General features: G+C 39.4%; 1 protein-coding gene across 1 annotated transcript in view; it reads left to right on the top strand.

Annotated features, from left to right (window-relative positions):
• Positions 1 to 8,011, top strand: part of CYP7B1 (cytochrome P450 family 7 subfamily B member 1) — a 297,965-nt gene extending 289,954 nt beyond the window's left edge. The window contains exon 6 of the mRNA XM_069731410.1: positions 716 to 8,011. Within this exon, the coding sequence (XP_069587511.1) occupies positions 716 to 1,012 (297 nt within the window). The 3' untranslated portion in view covers positions 1,013 to 8,011. The remainder of the gene's footprint in view (positions 1 to 715) is intronic.
• The last annotated feature ends 8,997 nt before the right edge of the window (positions 8,012 to 17,008 follow it).

The following is a 17,008-nucleotide window of genomic DNA, read 5'->3' as shown; positions in this document are numbered from 1 at the left end:
CTTCACATGGAGCGCCATCTCTTTTGGTTTATTTTCCCATGAATAAAGTACATTTTTATCAATAGATCTTGGAATTAAAAAAAAAAATGCCAGAATTGGATGTGTTAAAAAAATGTTCCTGTGCTGAAATAATTTTATAAATGGGGCCCGTGCTGTGTACTGTGTAATGGCTGTGTCTGACCGTGCAGGAACATGGTCTGATCATACCATAGCTCCTCGGCAAGGGAGTAAGAAAAACAGTATACATACATTACAGCATGGGATCCCAGCTGGCTCTTTCTGTGAGGTAAAACATTTCCCTGCCTGTTTTACCTCACAGAGTGAATCAGCTGTGATCCCACTGAGCTCTGAACTTGCAGAGCCACGAGAAGAGCAGGAAAAACATAACAGTGGTTCACAGAAAGAAAAAGAAAGGAGAGGAAAAGTTCAAAAAAGCGTTTGTGAATATTTGTATGTGGGTAGCTGACTGAATTAACACATTTCTCAGCAGTGATCAATAGCTTCAAAATGGAGCATCCATGGCTTCTCTATCAAGTTTATATGTGTTATGATTCCAGTCAAGCTTGATGAACATCCAAGTAGGAGGGCCACAATTTCACAGTAATGGATGATTGAGCTTAAAGTGCTTGAGTTTTTTTTTAAAATAGACAAATAATTAATATAATTATAATTATATTTATTTGTACAATTAAATACAGAATTATTTATTTTCCAGGAATTTAAATATGATCGTTTTGTTGAGGATGGAAAGGAAAAAACAGCCTTTTTCAAAAAGGGCAAAAAACTCAAAACCTTCTTGATGCCGTTTGGTTCTGGAGCCACCAAATGCCCTGGCCGTTTCTTCGCAGTGAACGAAATCAAACAGTTTCTTGCCATTCTTGTCATGTATCTGGATATGGAACTACTTGACTACAAACGAATTGGCCAGGATAACAGTCGGTCAGGACTTGGAATACTTCTGCCCGATTCTGATGTGGACTTTAGTTATAAGCCGCGGAAATTTGATGATTGATTTTCCTATTTCTTTTTTTGTGCTTTAAACTCCAATTTATGATTATCAGTCTAATTCCATGTCCTCATTAGATTTACAAAATTTACAATAGGACACTGTGAACTCTGGGAGAATCGAAGCTCCACATAGAATTGTATTTTATCAAGTTAGCAAATTTTATTCATTGCCTTTCCTTTTAAAATTCAAAATGGCAGACCCTTCATTACTTAAGACAACTCGAAATTTACAGAAATTGTAGAACTAGTTCATGGATAAAATGGAAGTGCTAGACTTTTGACAAGCAGACAATGTAATGGATAAGGACACTCTTGGAAATAGATTTTTAACTTAACTGTATGTATTTTAGGCTAGAAATTATTTTAGCAATTGGGTTTCATTAAAATTTTTACACGGTCTCTTTGTTTCCCTACAAATTTCTGGCTGCTGAAAAAGTTAGCTGAGAATCTATCAGTCAGTTTCTTCTCACAGAAAAGTTTGTAATTCCTTTATCTGTCTTTTCTTCAGCTCCTCTCACCTGAATTATAATAATAAAACTTTGACTTAATCTGTGATCATAAATCAGCACAGGTGAGCCCAGAAAAAGACAGATCAAAGAATGATGTGACAAACAGATTAGTAGGTAACCAATCCATCAGCAACACACAGATTTTAAAAGGCCAATGGCGCAAACATTCAAAAATTATAATTAGACCCAATTGAAAAATGTTTTTGCCCTCAATACACTCATTTAAGTAAACAAAAATGTCCCCAAAAGTGACCATATCCTCTCATTTCTGCTTTCTAGGAAGTCATATATTTAAAGGGTAGCCCCACCCAAAGTGAAAACTATTTAATCTGCAGACCATTTCTTTTCTCCCAAGTTACAGTCTAATTATCAGTCTCTGCCAAGGACTGACTGTGACCAAGGTTGTCGGAGTGGACCCAATTGTATGACACTAATTTTGTATATTCTGGTATTTTCTACAAAAGCAGTGACAACTGGTCCCTGTCACTATTCAGCTTAAATTTTAAAAAAAGTAGAGTGAATGTAATATTGTTTTTTTAAGCATATCAGGTGCACAATTCTGTTATGATTGCTTTTGTTATATCTTTATTGCATTGGGATATCAGTTTTTAGTTTAATATACAGTTTTGAATGTCCTGCAGTTTACAGTAGTTTGGTTTAAAGGGAATCTGTAACCAGGTTTTTGCTATGTAATTTGAGACAAGCATGATGTAGAGACAGAGACCCTGATTCAACTGATGTTTCACTAGCTGGTTGCTGCTTACTTTTTTAGATCTACTACTGCAGATCTACCAGTTTTCTTAGGCTACGTTCACATTAGCGTTCCGCTAATGTGCGTCGCTGTTGCGTCGGCGACGCAGCGGCGACGCAGCGGCGACGCACCCCTATGTTTAACATGGGGGACGCGTGCGTTTTTTTGTTGCGTTTTCCGACACGTGCGTCGTTTTCGACGCTAGCGTCGGACGCAAGAAAATGCAACAAGTTGCATTTTTTGTGCGTCCGATTTTCGTAAAAAAACGACGCACGCGTCGCAAAACGCAGCGTTTTTGCGTGCGTTTGCGCGCGTTTTTGATGCGTCGTGCGTTGCGTCGCCGTTGCGTCGCCGACGCACCGGCGTGCAACGCTAATGTGAACGTAGCCTAAATGCTGAGCTCTATGTAACCGCACCCCCATCACTGATTGGCAGCTTTCTGTATACACTGTGCATAGGCAGAAAGCTGCTAATGAGTGGTTGGGGTGAGGTTATATTTAGCTCATGGATTTGGAAGACTACATGACACAAGACAACTAGCCTTCTAGTGATAATCTCCTGTTGATAGAATGCTGATTTTATTGAAATTGTAGCAAGCAGCCTGGTAAGCAACACATCACAGGAATCAGGGTCTCTGCCCCTACAGTATGCTGCTCTCAGATTATAAACTATGATAGAAAAAGCACGATCAAAAACACCCAACAAAGTTTGTAATGAAAAAATTGTTTACAAATACTTTATTAAATATGAATAAAACAGGATATTTAGCAAGGCCAGGGAGGGAAGCAAAGAACACTCAGGCCACAATGTGCACCAGGAAACGGCAGGGGTACAGGCATGTGAACCATAGAAGTAGTATCAATCAATGTCATAGTTCCAAAAGAGGACTCAGATGAAATCTAATCCGTTGCACCAAAAAGGGTACATATAGACCTATAGCCGGCCATAGCAGGAAGGAAATACCCTCATAAGGAATGTATCTAATAAATACATCAACAGTGGCTGCTATTTTAATTAAACATAATTACCTGCGCAGGCACAGAAAAACCACGGTCCACAGCGTGTACCCACCCCAACGCGCGTTTCGGCGTGATGAGCCTTTCTCAAGGGGTGCTCTCAGATTATGTAGAAAAAACCTGATAGCAGATTCCCTTTAAAGGCTTCACTACATACTGTTTCTACACTGAACTCCGTTGTAAAGTAGTGCTCTTAAGCTCTGTCTAATGGCAACTATAGGAAGACAGATTTCTTTTCATTTATGTATATGGCTATGGGATCTCTAAATCAGGAAAATGTCACAATATATGAAGAATGTACTAAGCGCAGAAATTAGAACAGATGTTAAAAAGGAGGATATTTACATTAATAAGTAACTATTTAATCATATTTTTCAATTTAAAAATTGTGTAAACGAAGATAAGGACATTTCTAATATATCTTATTACTGAAAATGATCCCTTCTCAACTTACTAAATCCTTCTCCTCCTCACTCTCCTATGCCTCATCCCTCCTCCCTCTCCTATGCCTCCTCCCTCCAGGTCTCACTCCTTGTCTCCTGCACTGATTGTTCAATCTTGAATCACAGCTACTCTACACCTTCAGTTTGCAGTTTGCTAATACATCAGGTTATAATTGATTTCTATAGAAGTTAATGGAAGGGGAACAACTGCAAACGAAATAAAGAAACACAAACATGCACTGTTGCTTCTAGCCAGTGCCCAATTGTCTCATCCCAGGGCTGTATTCACAGCAATACTGCACAGTACTGCTCATTACTGCACTCTTCACTTAGCAGTCTACAGTCATCCTCAACACCAAGAAAGCTCCCACTGCATACGTAAAATGATACCAGACAGATACCAATTTCCTCTCTTTTCAGCAGCATATATTGGGGGTTTGTGTATTTTTACTATATGGAATAGCACAACCAGCTGCATTATACAACACAGTGAAGTTCAGTAAAAAAAAATGTACAGCTCTGGCAAAAATTAAGAGACCACTGCAAAATGTTCAGTTTGTCTGATTTTTCTCTTTATAGGTATATTTTTTGAGTAAAATGTAAATTCTTCTTTTATTCTATAATCTTCTGACAACATGTCTCTGAATTTCCGAGCAATAAATTTGGTATTTTTTTTCTGACAAAGAAAAATGGTCAAAATAAAAAAAAACAGTGCTTTCAGACCTCAAATAATGCAAAGAAAACAAGTTCATAATCATTTAGAAACAACAATACTAATGTTTTTACTCAGGAAGAGTTCAGAAATCAATATTTTGTGGAATAACCATGATTTTTAATCACCGCTTTCATGCGTCTTGGCATGCTTTCCACCAGTCTTTTACACTGCTTCTGGCTCAAAAATGTAAGCAGTTCTTCTTTGTTTGATGGCTTGTGACTATCCATCATCCTCTTGATTACATTCCAGAGGTTTTCAATGGGGTTCAGGTCTGAAGTTTGGGCTGCCCATGACAGGGATTTGATGTGGTGGTCTCTTAATTTTTGCTAGAGCTGGGAGATATTCCAATGTATGCATTTAATGGAAGGAAGAGACATGTGGTAGAAAGAGCAAAATGTCCTCCATGCTGCTGCTGCTTTTGTACGTCTGCTGTAGGGAGTAAGGGATCCTCTTCTCTGGGTGTGCTGAACAGGGAAAACATCATGGCAGTTAGTCTCAGTTCACTCTGAAGAGGAGCTCAGGGACAACTGAACATTAGAGATGGGTCTTGCAGAGGGGGGAAACTGATGAAAAATGCTGCATACAAGTCATTTAAAAGGGCAGTTCACTACTGGGACCACCCCTTCTCACTCTGAATATTTGCCCTCGTTAACTGAAAACACTTATACTCACCTCCCATGACAGCACCGTTCCAGCGATATCGGCACTCGTGTTCCCGGGGATCACGTGAAGTTGCTATGTCACGTGAGCCCTGTGCCCAATCAGCGCTGGTGTCACTGTCCCCACCTTCTGACATGAAAGTAATCAACAGGAAGTGAGGGGTCAGTCGCAACTCTCACTTCCTGTTGATTACTTAAAACGTCTGAAGGTGGTGACAGTGACGCCAGCGCTGATTGGATGCAGAGCTCACGTGACATAGCAACTTCACGTGAGCCCCACTGGAACGGCGCCTGCGCGGGAGGTGAGTGCAGGTGCTTTTATTTTAACAGGATCAAACTGAATTTTCCATCTTGGGTGGAGTGACACTTTCAAAGCACACCATAAAAATACCCTTCAATAACGTCATTTCCTGATTAGCACAAGCGCTCGGAGCTTCATTTTGGCCAATTTTTGGCCTGATATATTGAGCTGTGTTTTCCATGACCTTCTTTACAACAGGTCGTGCACAGCCCATATCTATATCCATAGCCAGCATAGGAAACCGTTTTTGTCTCATCATTACTTATTGTGAGAGCTCCTGGTCTTTAGACATGAGCAGGTAACTTTTTTTTACTGTTTTTTTTAGTATATTACATTTATTTGGCTTCCATGCCCCATAGCTAGGAAGGAAGAGGAAGACTCAGGCTTTTTATATGGCCTCATGCAATAAGCAGACAGGGCTGCAGGTATCGGAGGCGGTGCAGAGGAAACATTGGAGGTTAACAGATTGCTGTTCATATGTTACTGAGGCTTTTTGACTTTGAAAACAAAAAAACAATTGATTGTTATGGATAACATTATTCTATTTTTCCTTGAACTCATTTTGAAAAATCTCCCCGTTATGCTTGAAAATGGTTAAAAGAAAAACAATGACCTCAAGTTTTAGGGTTTTTTTTTTCTGTTAATGTGCACTTTAAAACTAAATTCTAAAAGCCACTGAAAATGTAAAGAATAAAAAACGTAATTACTGTTACTTTGGAAAAAGTGTAAAATTTATATATAAAAAAAACAGTGATTTAAATAAATTAAATATTAAAAAAGACCAAAAATTATGAAATAATTTTGACAAGTTGATTCATGAAAGCATTATGACTTTACACTGATAGGCTATGTGCACACGTTGCGGATTGGGGTGCAGAATTTTCTGCACAAAATCCGCATCTCTTGGCAGAAATCGTAGGGGCAGATTTGCCGTGGATTTTGTGCGGTTTGGATGCGGAATTTATGCGGATTTTGTGCGGATTTTCTGCGGTTTTTACCACTGCGGATTTCTATAATGTAAGTGTGCAGAAACGCTGCAGATTCACACAAAAGAAGTGACATGCGCTTCTTTTCAATCTGCAGCGTTTCCGCACGGATTTTTCCGCACCATTAGCAGAGCTCTTTTTTTCCCCTATTGATTTACATTGTACTGTAAATCACAGTGCAGAACTGCAGCGTTTCTGCGCGGAAAAATCAGCTGCGGATCCGCACCAATTCCGCATCGTGTGCACACAGCCTAAGATGACAGGGTACTTAGATTTGTGGTTGCCTGCGTCCGCATAGTGCAGCTTGCTAAAAGTCCTTAATAGCATTTCCCAGTAAAAAAAAATTAAAATTAAAAATAATCCTTAATAACTTTAAGAGTTTTGTTGTTGTCATCTTCTGTCTGGTAGTTGTAGTTTCTGTTAAGCTTTTTATTAGTCAAAGGAATCTCATCGCCCATTGAAACTGGCCATTAAATTTTTTAGGAAGTCGGTGGGATTTGAAAATCCAAATAACTAAGCATTTTATGGAAAGAATGCGCTCACAATTTTTTACTTTTTGTATCTCACTGATGCACTCAAAACAGTAAAAATGGCCCCTCAAAGGGGTTTTCTGTTTTATGTAATAAAAACCTAATCACTATGTAATGAACCATTACGCGAAACTCTAATCTAGTCTTTCTCTTTTTAACCTTTTTAGTCTTTGCTGTTAGTGAATAGAAACATATGTTTCCTCAAACCTATTTTCATCATCTCCAACTGACCAAGTACATGACTTGTTGATTAGGTCTCAAGTTAAGACCTCGTTCAGACAAGCGCATTATACATATGTGTGTACTACGGTCAGCACACAGATAGCACGAGGACCACTTGTCGCCGGTGTGATGGTGAACGTGGCCGATTTTCCGCAAGGACCAAAAAGTGCAGTATGCACTATGCCAGATGAATTTATGGTCCAGACTAGTGCATCTAAATAGTAGCCAGCTCCTGCTCTCGTTCACTATGTAGGCAAAAGCATAGAGCCAGTCATGTCCATAATTTTCTGAGGGCCAAGCTCCAACAAGCCAAGCAACAAGACGTACATTTGCTGTCCATGTTCAAATCAGGTATCACAATATGGACATGCGGGTGGAATACAATTAACCATAAATGAAAATTATCATTTTTTTCTGGATGAAAATTGGACAATTTTCGTATACTTGTCTGAACATGGCCTAAACAATGCATCGGTTGAACATAAACTAAAAAATATTAGAAGTTATATCTTACATCCAGCAAACTAGCCTAAAAAAGGTTGGGTTTGTTAACATTTTCATAAAAAGAGTTGATTTTTTGTTGTTGTCTGGGTGTTCATATGGGGATTAAATGATCTATGATATATGGAATACATGTTTGTTATTAGTCAGGATTTATGTAATACATTATATACAATATTTTTGATAAGTTCTCTGATAATTAATAATAGATTTCAATGAATAAAAATGTGAAGTATGTAATAAATGGGAATTTGTTCAACGTAATGAAATTACAGATATGGGAACATGACAAATTTATAGATATTCAAAATTTGAAAAATCGATATGATTTGAGAAAATGTGCTGTTTAGATAAAATTGTTTCTGGATTACTTTTTGAACTGACTTTGACTCTGTATCCACCATTTCTAGAATGCCTTTTTCTTCCATTGGTCTCTTTGTTTCTTCCGGACAATCCTTCTTCGGGGAGTCCTTGGTATCAATCAGACGTTCCAAGGCTCTGTACACACAGAGTTTATTTTGAGGCTTTCAAATACAATGGCCTCATAGGTCACATAAGGAATCAGAAGCATCTGAACGGAGGTGTGCGCCTCCATGTGGGCCTCACAACAAATCTTACTCCAATCATGACTTGGAGTAAGATTTGGGACGTAGCAAATGCTGTAGCTCGTCATAAATTTGATGAGTGGAGGGTGCAGTGCCCCTTCATGCCTCGGATCAACCCTCTTTGTAGGAGCTAGACAAAAATGATGTGAGAATGATAAAGCCACAAAGCTTTAGCGCTGCCTTGAATTTTGTAAAAGCTTTGCAACTTTTCAAAGCCCTTAACGTCAGAATTCTGGCATCAAAGCTTTGATGAATCAGACCCAATGTGTTTCCTACTGGAAGCGGCTTCAGGATATTCTACTTATTGGGATTAGTTTTTGGAGAAGTTTTTCATTTCCTGAAGAGAAGTTTTTTTTTGTTCCTGCAACAATTTATGCCGCCTTTTGATTGGACAGTGCCAATTTTGTAGTAAATTCCATCAGGAATCGCTTCAAAGAAGTATAATTCACTTTCTTTTTCAACCAGTCATTTTTCAAAACCTTAAGTGGAAAATATACTCAAACGACTGAATAAATGAATAGGAAAGTGGTTTTACAAAAGAGATTAACTGGAAGGGTTTTCCTAGGATATTTGAGTGATATTTTAGGCATTTTTCAAAGTGGACCTGCTGCCAAAAACATCTCAAATAACTCAGCTGTTTTGTACAGCTGACATGTGCACGCAATAGCGGCGGGTGAAATCGCGATTCACCCACCGCTATTAACCTGTTAAATGCCGCTGTCAAACGCTGCCGGCGGCATTTAACTGGCGCTTCCGGCTGCGCGGCCGGAAATGAGCGCATCGCCGAACCCCCGTCACATGATCGGGGGTCGGTGATGCATCAGGATGGTAACCATGGAGGTCCTTGAGACCCCTGTGGTTACTGATGCCGACCTGCTATGAGCGCCCCCCTGTGGTCGGCGCTCACAGCACACCTGCATTTCAGCTACATACTGTAGCAGCGATCTGATGATCGCTGCTATGTAGCAGAGCCGATCAGGCTATGCCAGCTTCTAGCCTCCCGTTGAGGCTATTGAAGCATGGCACAAGTGAAAAAAAGTTTTTAAAAATATGAAAAAAATAAAAAATATATAAAAGTTTAAATCACCCCCCTTTCGCCCCATCCAAAATAAAACAATAAAATAAATCAAACCTACACATATTTGGTATCACCGCGTTCAGAATCGCCCGATCTATAAAAAAAAGCATTAACCTGATCGCTAAACGGTGTAGCGAGAAAAAAATTAGAAACGCCGGAATTACTTTTTTTTGGTCGCCGCGACATTGCATTAAAATGCAATAACGGGCAATCAAAAGAACGTATCAGCACAAACGTGGTATCATTAAAAACATCATCTCAGCATGCAAAAAATAAGCCCTCACTAGACCCCATATCAGGAAAAATGGAGACGCTACAGCGAAGTACAGCCAAGAAGCAACGAAGAGTGGTGGTGGTGGGAGACTCACTACTGAGAGGCACCGAAGCAGCCATCTGCAGACCGGACATAACTGCAAGAGAAGTATGCTGCCTTCCAGGTGCGATGATCAAGGATGTGACCGATAGGATACCAAAGCTCTTCAGCTCCAAGGACGTTCACCCATTTCTTCTGATACATGTTGGCACCAATGACACGGCAAGGAAGGACCTACCGACAATCTGCAAGGACTTTGAAGAGTTGGGGAAGAAAGTAAAGGAACTGGATGCACAGGTAGTTTTTTCTTCTATCCTTCCAGTAGACGGGCATGGCACCAGGAGATGGAACAGGATCCTTGATGCAAACAACTGGCTAAGACGATGGTGCAGACAACAAGGATTTGGATTCCTGGACCACGGTGTGAATTACTGGTATGATGGACTCCTCGCCAGAGACGGACTACACCTCAACAAACCTGGGAAACACACATTCGCCAGAAGACTCGCTACACTCATCAGGAGGGCGTTAAACTAGAAGAAGAGGGGACGGGAAGAAAAACATTAGACTCGAACAAAGACGACCCAGGAAAACATACTCAGAAGGGAGGTAAGAACATTTCTAAAACAATCCACAGTGAGGAGATTGGAACAAAACAAAATCCTCTAAACTGCATGCTCGCAAACGCCAGAAGCCTGACAAACAAGATGGAAGAACTAGAAGCAGAAATATCTACAGGTAACTTTGACATAGTGGGAATAACCGAGACATGGTTAGATGAAAGCTATGACTGGGCAGTTAACTTACAGGGTTACAGTCTGTTTAGAAAGGATCGTAAAAATCGGAGAGGAGGAGGGGTTTGTCTCTATGTAAAGTCTTGTCTAAAGTCCACTTTAAGGGAGGATATTAGCGAAGGGAATGAGGATGTCGAGTCCATATGGGTTGAAATTCATGGAGGGAAAAATGGTAACAAAATTCTCATTGGGGTCTGTTACAAACCCCCAAATATAACAGAAAGCATGGAAAGTCTACTTCTAAAGCAGATAGATGAAGCTGCAACCCATAATGAGGTCCTGGTTATGGGGGACTTTAACTACCCGGATATTAACTGGGAAACAGAAACCTGTGAAACCCATAAAGGCAACAGGTTTCTGCTAATAACCAAGAAAAATTATCTTTCACAATTGGTGCAGAATCCAACCAGAGGAGCAGCACTTTTAGACCTAATACTATCTAATAGACCTGACAGAATAACAAATCTGCAGGTGGTTGGGCATTTAGGAAATAGCGACCACAATATTGTGCAGTTTCACCTGTCTTTCACTAGGGGGACTTGTCAGGGAGTCACAAAAACATTGAACTTTAGGAAGGCAAAGTTTGAACAGCTTAGAGATGCCCTTAATCTGGTAGACTGGGACAATATCCTCAGAAATGAGAATACAGATAATAAATGGGAAATGTTTAAGAACATCCTAAATAGGCAGTGTAAGCGGTTTATACCTTGTGGGAATAAAACGACTAGAAATAGGAAAAACCCAATGTGGCTAAACAAAGAAGTAAGACAGGCAATTAACAGTAAAAAGAAAGCATTTGCACTACTAAAGCAGGATGGCACCATTGAAGCTCTAAAAAACTATAGGGAGAAAAATACTTTATCTAAAAAACTAATTAAAGCTGCCAAAAAGGAAACAGAGAAGCACATTGCTAAGGAGAGTAAAACTAATCCCAAACTGTTCTTCAACTATATCAATAGTAAAAGAATAAAAACTGAAAATGTAGGCCCCTTAAAAAATAGTGAGGAAAGAATGGTTGTAGATGACGAGGAAAAAGCTAACATATTAAACACCTTCTTCTCCACGGTATTCACGGTGGAAAATGAAATGCTAGGTGAAATCCCAAGAAACAATGAAAACCCTATATTAAGGGTCACCAATCTAACCCAAGAAGAGGTGCGAAACCGGCTAAATAAGATTAAAATAGATAAATCTCCGGGTCCGGATGGCATACACCCACGAGTACTAAGAGAACTAAGTAATGTAATAGATAAACCATTATTTCTTATTTTTAGTGACTCTATAGCGACAGGGTCTGTTCCGCAGGACTGGTGCATAGCAAATGTGGTGCCAATATTCAAAAAGGGCTCTAAAAGTGAACCTGGAAATTATAGGCCAGTAAGTCTAACCTCTATTGTTGGTAAAATATTTGAAGGGTTTCTGAGGGATGTTATTCTGGATTATCTCAATGAGAATAACTGTTTAACTCCATATCAGCATGGGTTTATGAGAAATCGCTCCTGTCAAACCAATCTAATCAGTTTTTATGAAGAGGTAAGCTATAGACTGGACCACGGTGATTCATTGGACGTGGTATATCTCGATTTTTCCAAAGCGTTTGATACCGTGCCGCACAAGAGGTTGGTACACAAAATGAGAATGCTTGGCCTGGGGGAAAATGTGTGTAAATGGGTTAGTAACTGGCTTAGTGATAGAAAGCAGAGGGTGGTTATAAATGGTATAGTCTCTAACTGGGTCGCTGTGACCAGTGGGGTACCGCAGGGGTCAGTATTGGGACCTGTTCTCTTCAACATATTCATTAATGATCTGGTAGAAGGTTTACACAGTAAAATATCGATATTTGCAGATGATACAAAACTATGTAAAGCAGTTAATACAAGAGAAGATAGTATTCTGCTACAGATGGATCTGGATAAGTTGGAAACTTGGGCTGAAAGGTGGCAGATGAGGTTTAACAATGATAAATGTAAGGTTATACACATGGGAAGAGGGAATCAATATCACCATTACACACTGAACGGGAAACCACTGGGTAAATCTGACAGGGAGAAGGACTTGGGGATCCTAGTTAATGATAAACTTACCTGGAGCAGCCAGTGCCAGGCAGCAGCTGCCAAGGCAAACAGGATCATGGGGTGCATTAAAAGAGGTCTGGATACACATGATGAGAGCATTATACTGCCTCTGTACAAATCCCTAGTTAGACCGCACATGGAGTACTGTGTCCAGTTTTGGGCACCGGTGCTCAGGAAGGATATAATGGAACTAGAGAGAGTACAAAGGAGGGCAACAAAATTAATAAAGGGGATGGGAGAACTACAATACCCAGATAGATTAGCGAAATTAGGATTATTTAGTCTAGAAAAAAGACGACTGAGGGGCGATCTAATAACCATGTATAAGTATATAAGGGGACAATACAAATATCTCGCTGAGGATCTGTTTATACCAAGGAAGGTGACGGGCACAAGGGGGCATTCTTTGCGTCTGGAGGAGAGAAGGTTTTTCCACCAACATAGAAGAGGATTCTTTACTGTTAGGGCAGTGAGAATCTGGAATTGCTTGCCTGAGGAGGTGGTGATGGCGAACTCAGTCGAGGGGTTCAAGAGAGGCCTGGATGTCTTCCTGGAGCAGAACAATATTGTATCATACAATTATTAGGTTCTGTAGAAGGACGTAGATCTGGGTATTTATTATGATGGAATATAGGCTGAACTGGATGGACAAATGTCTTTTTTCGGCCTTACTAACTATGTTACTATGTTACAGGTATCGGAAAATGGCACTTTTTTTTTTAAGCAAAGTTTTGATTTTTTTTCACCAATTAGATAAAAAATAACCTAGACATGTTAGGAGTCTAGGAACTCGAAATTACCTGGAGAATTATAATATCAGATCAGTTTTAGCATTTAGTGAACCTAGCAGAAAAGCCAAACAAAAAAGTGTGGAATTGCACTTTTTTTTGCAATTTCACCGCACTTGGAATTTTTCTAGTACAAGACATGGTAAAACCAATGGTGTCCCACTAAATCAAGTTCTCACATAGCCATATTGATGGAAAAATAAAAAAGTTATGGCTCTGGGAAGGAGGGGAGTGAAAAACGAAAACACAAAAACGAAAAAGGGCCATGGCGGGAAGGGGTTAAAGAAAAATTCTACTTGCTGTCCCTCTTTAATTAGCCTGCTTTGCTCGTTCCTCATTTAGGGGAAATTTCCACTTCATGCCACCTATTCTGATTGACCTCAGCCTGCAAGACTCATAAATTTTCTTCATGCAAAAAGTTAACAGTTAACAATGTCCAGAACTATTACTGGTGCTTTATCTATGGGAATAGTTCATGAAGTAGGACAAATCTGAAATTCGTTAAACACAAAATATACATTAAAGGGAATATGTCAGCAGGTTTTGCTATGTAATCTGAGGACAGCATGAGGTAGGGGTTAAAACACAGAATTCAAGGATGTGCCACTTATCAAGCTGTGCACTGTTGCTTAATTACAATGAAGGTGTTATCATTAGGATATTATCATTGCCAGGTCTGATGTGCATGCAACCGCAACAGCTAATTCGACTCCGCCCCCTTCTGCGATAAGCAGCTCACTGTCAATAGACAATGTGCATATAGAGCTTGGTGTGGGTGGGGAGAGCTGTGGTGTGGGCGGGGTTAGCTTTTTCTTCTTTCTAAATCTAAAAACTCTTATTGTGTCAGAACGGCTACACCCAGTCATCTAAGTCAATGTTCCCAACTCCAGTCCTCAAGGCCCACCAACAGGTCATGTTTTCAGGATTTCCTTTCTATTGCACAGGTGAAGCAATTATCACCTGGGCAATACTAAGGAAATTCTGAAAACATGGTCTGTTGGTGGGCCTTGAGGACCGAAGTTGGGGACCCCTGATCTAAGTGATACATCTTTGGATTCAGGTCTCTTTCCCTACATCAGGCTTCTCTCAGATGAGGTAGCAAAAAACTGCTGACAGATTCCATTTAACTCGTTTGCTTTAACTTTAAGATTTCTATCAACAGCGTTTTTCAATCACGTACAACCAATTTTTAAAGGGCTACAGGAAATTATTGATTTATTTTGTTAACTATAATGATAATTTTATTTTTCCATGTTAATGTTTGTTTTATTTAGTCAAAGATAATAAATTCTTATGTATTGTGTTTTAAAATGACTTATTTTCTGATTGCAATAAACAGCACACTGTTGTGTCATATCTGAGTCCAAGGTTTTATTAAATCAAATGGTTACGGGCACATAAATAGTCACTTTAGAAAAACTCAAGAAGTATAAAATATATTGAATTTCTTATGTATTTGATAGTAGATTTCTTCCATCCCTCCCTCCCCTGCTCCTTTTAACCCTCCCTCCTTTCCTTCCTTCCTTCCTACCTTCCTTCCCTTTGTTTGGGAGTACATCAGCATGGCTTCCATATTCCACAGTACAGTGTCACCCCGGCCTAGGGGTTGTTTTGGGTATTGCAGGTTAGCTCTATTGAAGTGAGTGGTGCAGATCTTCAACACCACACATGACCTGTAGACAGGGGTGCTACTATTTGGGAGGCTTTTGGAAGTAGACAGCCAAGCTTTGATACTCTTTAACGACCCCTTTGAGTTTTCTTCCTTCCATTTCTATACTTTTTTTTATCTTTGACTTTAAAATGGATAGATTTTTTACTCACATTGTTTTTTTGTGACTTAGAGCCATTTTCACCCTTTTATTGTTTGCTGCAGCTAGTGGTTCCCACACAGCACTGTACTATCATAGCCTAGTGATGATCTATATGCAGGAATGTAATATACAGCTGCCTACTCTAATAGCTGGGATCGGAAGTAAGTTTAATAGTTATTTTGTTTTTCAAAATCGACACAAAAAAAATAAATAGTTAAAATTTAGGTACCTGAAAAAGGTTGCTTGTTTAATCTCTTCCTAAAATGACCATGACAACTAAGTGTTCAAACAGACGTGAAGGGTTTTCATCCATTACCCTATCCCTTTCATTTAAATGCTCGGTGCCAATGGGTTGTCACAGCATCTGAAAGACTAATGGAGGACTATAAAATTGCAATACACAACAGTGAACAAATATGGCAGTGTATTGCAGAAGTGACTCACTATACAATATTAAAAGAAAAAAGAAAAGAAAAAAAAAAAAATATATATATATATATATACATATAAATAGGTAAATGGGTAATCAAAAAACATAAAGGTTCCTACTTCCCCATTTTGTCTATTCTGTAAATACATTTTTATAGCAAAATTAAAACCCAATAGGAATTTTAATTTTGTGAAACATATACTTCCTATAAAACTAAATTTTATATTAAAATTTACCAACACAAATTGACATACATAATAAAAGGAACTCAAGATATTGGGTCTTAATAGACCTATCATACAATATTGTAGTCCAAAAAATGTGGATATAAATTAATCCACCTAAAAAATACAATGGAACACCATTCACCTGGTGAATTCCTGATCTAGTAGCCTAAACTGGTACTGCCTAGCCGCGAAGGTTGGCACTCAGTGCAAGGTGAGATTTGGCAGCCCCGATCAAATGGTGGCTCTCCCTAAAATACCCCATGCAAACCCTGCTGTACATGAAGAAATCCATATAAATAATTAATGATAGTTGCAGCAGTGGAGCAAAACATATACAGTATGTTAATGGCTCAGAGTCGATAGTATATAAAAAAGATTAAAGATAAAGAGATAATGACTTTTCATTCATTGTGCCTCAACACGTTTCCCCATATATAAGGTTCATCAGGAGGCTTGATGTATGTAGGATTATGCATTGAAGGTGTCACAGGCTCATTCTGGTGTGCCTAATGTTATTCCAGGTAAGCTTTAAATATCCCTCCATATTCAAGGCATTGTTATTTTCCACCTACACAGTGAAGATCCTATTCAGCAATGCAGGTCCATTCTGTCCCCATAAAGGTAAGTTTTCAGGCGCAAATATACTAAACCATAGAGGTTTTATTGACCGTACCAGAACAGGGCATTCGTTCTCCTGTTATATGTGCATACACTATGATGTAATCTACGGTGGTAATAGTGTGTTCCATGCTGGAGTGCACAAAGAAATATGCTTATATCGGTCCTGATATGTGGTACACTTTGTGTGCATACATATGCATTCCAAATCAGAGAGCAGGGCGATTCACCTTATCTGCATATATGGTAAGTGTTACCTATATTATGGACACATTTCTGATGACTTAGACTAGATATACAAACTCCCCTCTCCCGCTCTCTGACCACAACCTTCTTTCATTCTCTATCAAGAACTGCCGTCCCGCTCAGTTCAACTCGGCACAGACGGCGACAACCGTGGCACACGCTGCAAACACGTTTCCTGCAGCGGTGCTCCAGGTGCTCCAAACGTCTGCGGAGAAAATCTAATCTACCCGAAGATTTCATCCATTATAAGTTCATGCTTAAAACATACAACTCTGCCCTTCACCTCTCCAAGCAAACCTATTTCAACACCCTCATCACCTCACTGTCCAACAACCCTAAACGTCTCTTTGACACTTTTCATTCCCTACTCAACCCAAGAGTG

This window comes from Ranitomeya imitator, chromosome 6, assembly GCF_032444005.1.
Source record: "Ranitomeya imitator isolate aRanImi1 chromosome 6, aRanImi1.pri, whole genome shotgun sequence".
NCBI lineage: Eukaryota > Metazoa > Chordata > Amphibia > Anura > Dendrobatidae > Ranitomeya > Ranitomeya imitator.
This window is presented reverse-complemented; position numbering and strand designations above follow the sequence as displayed.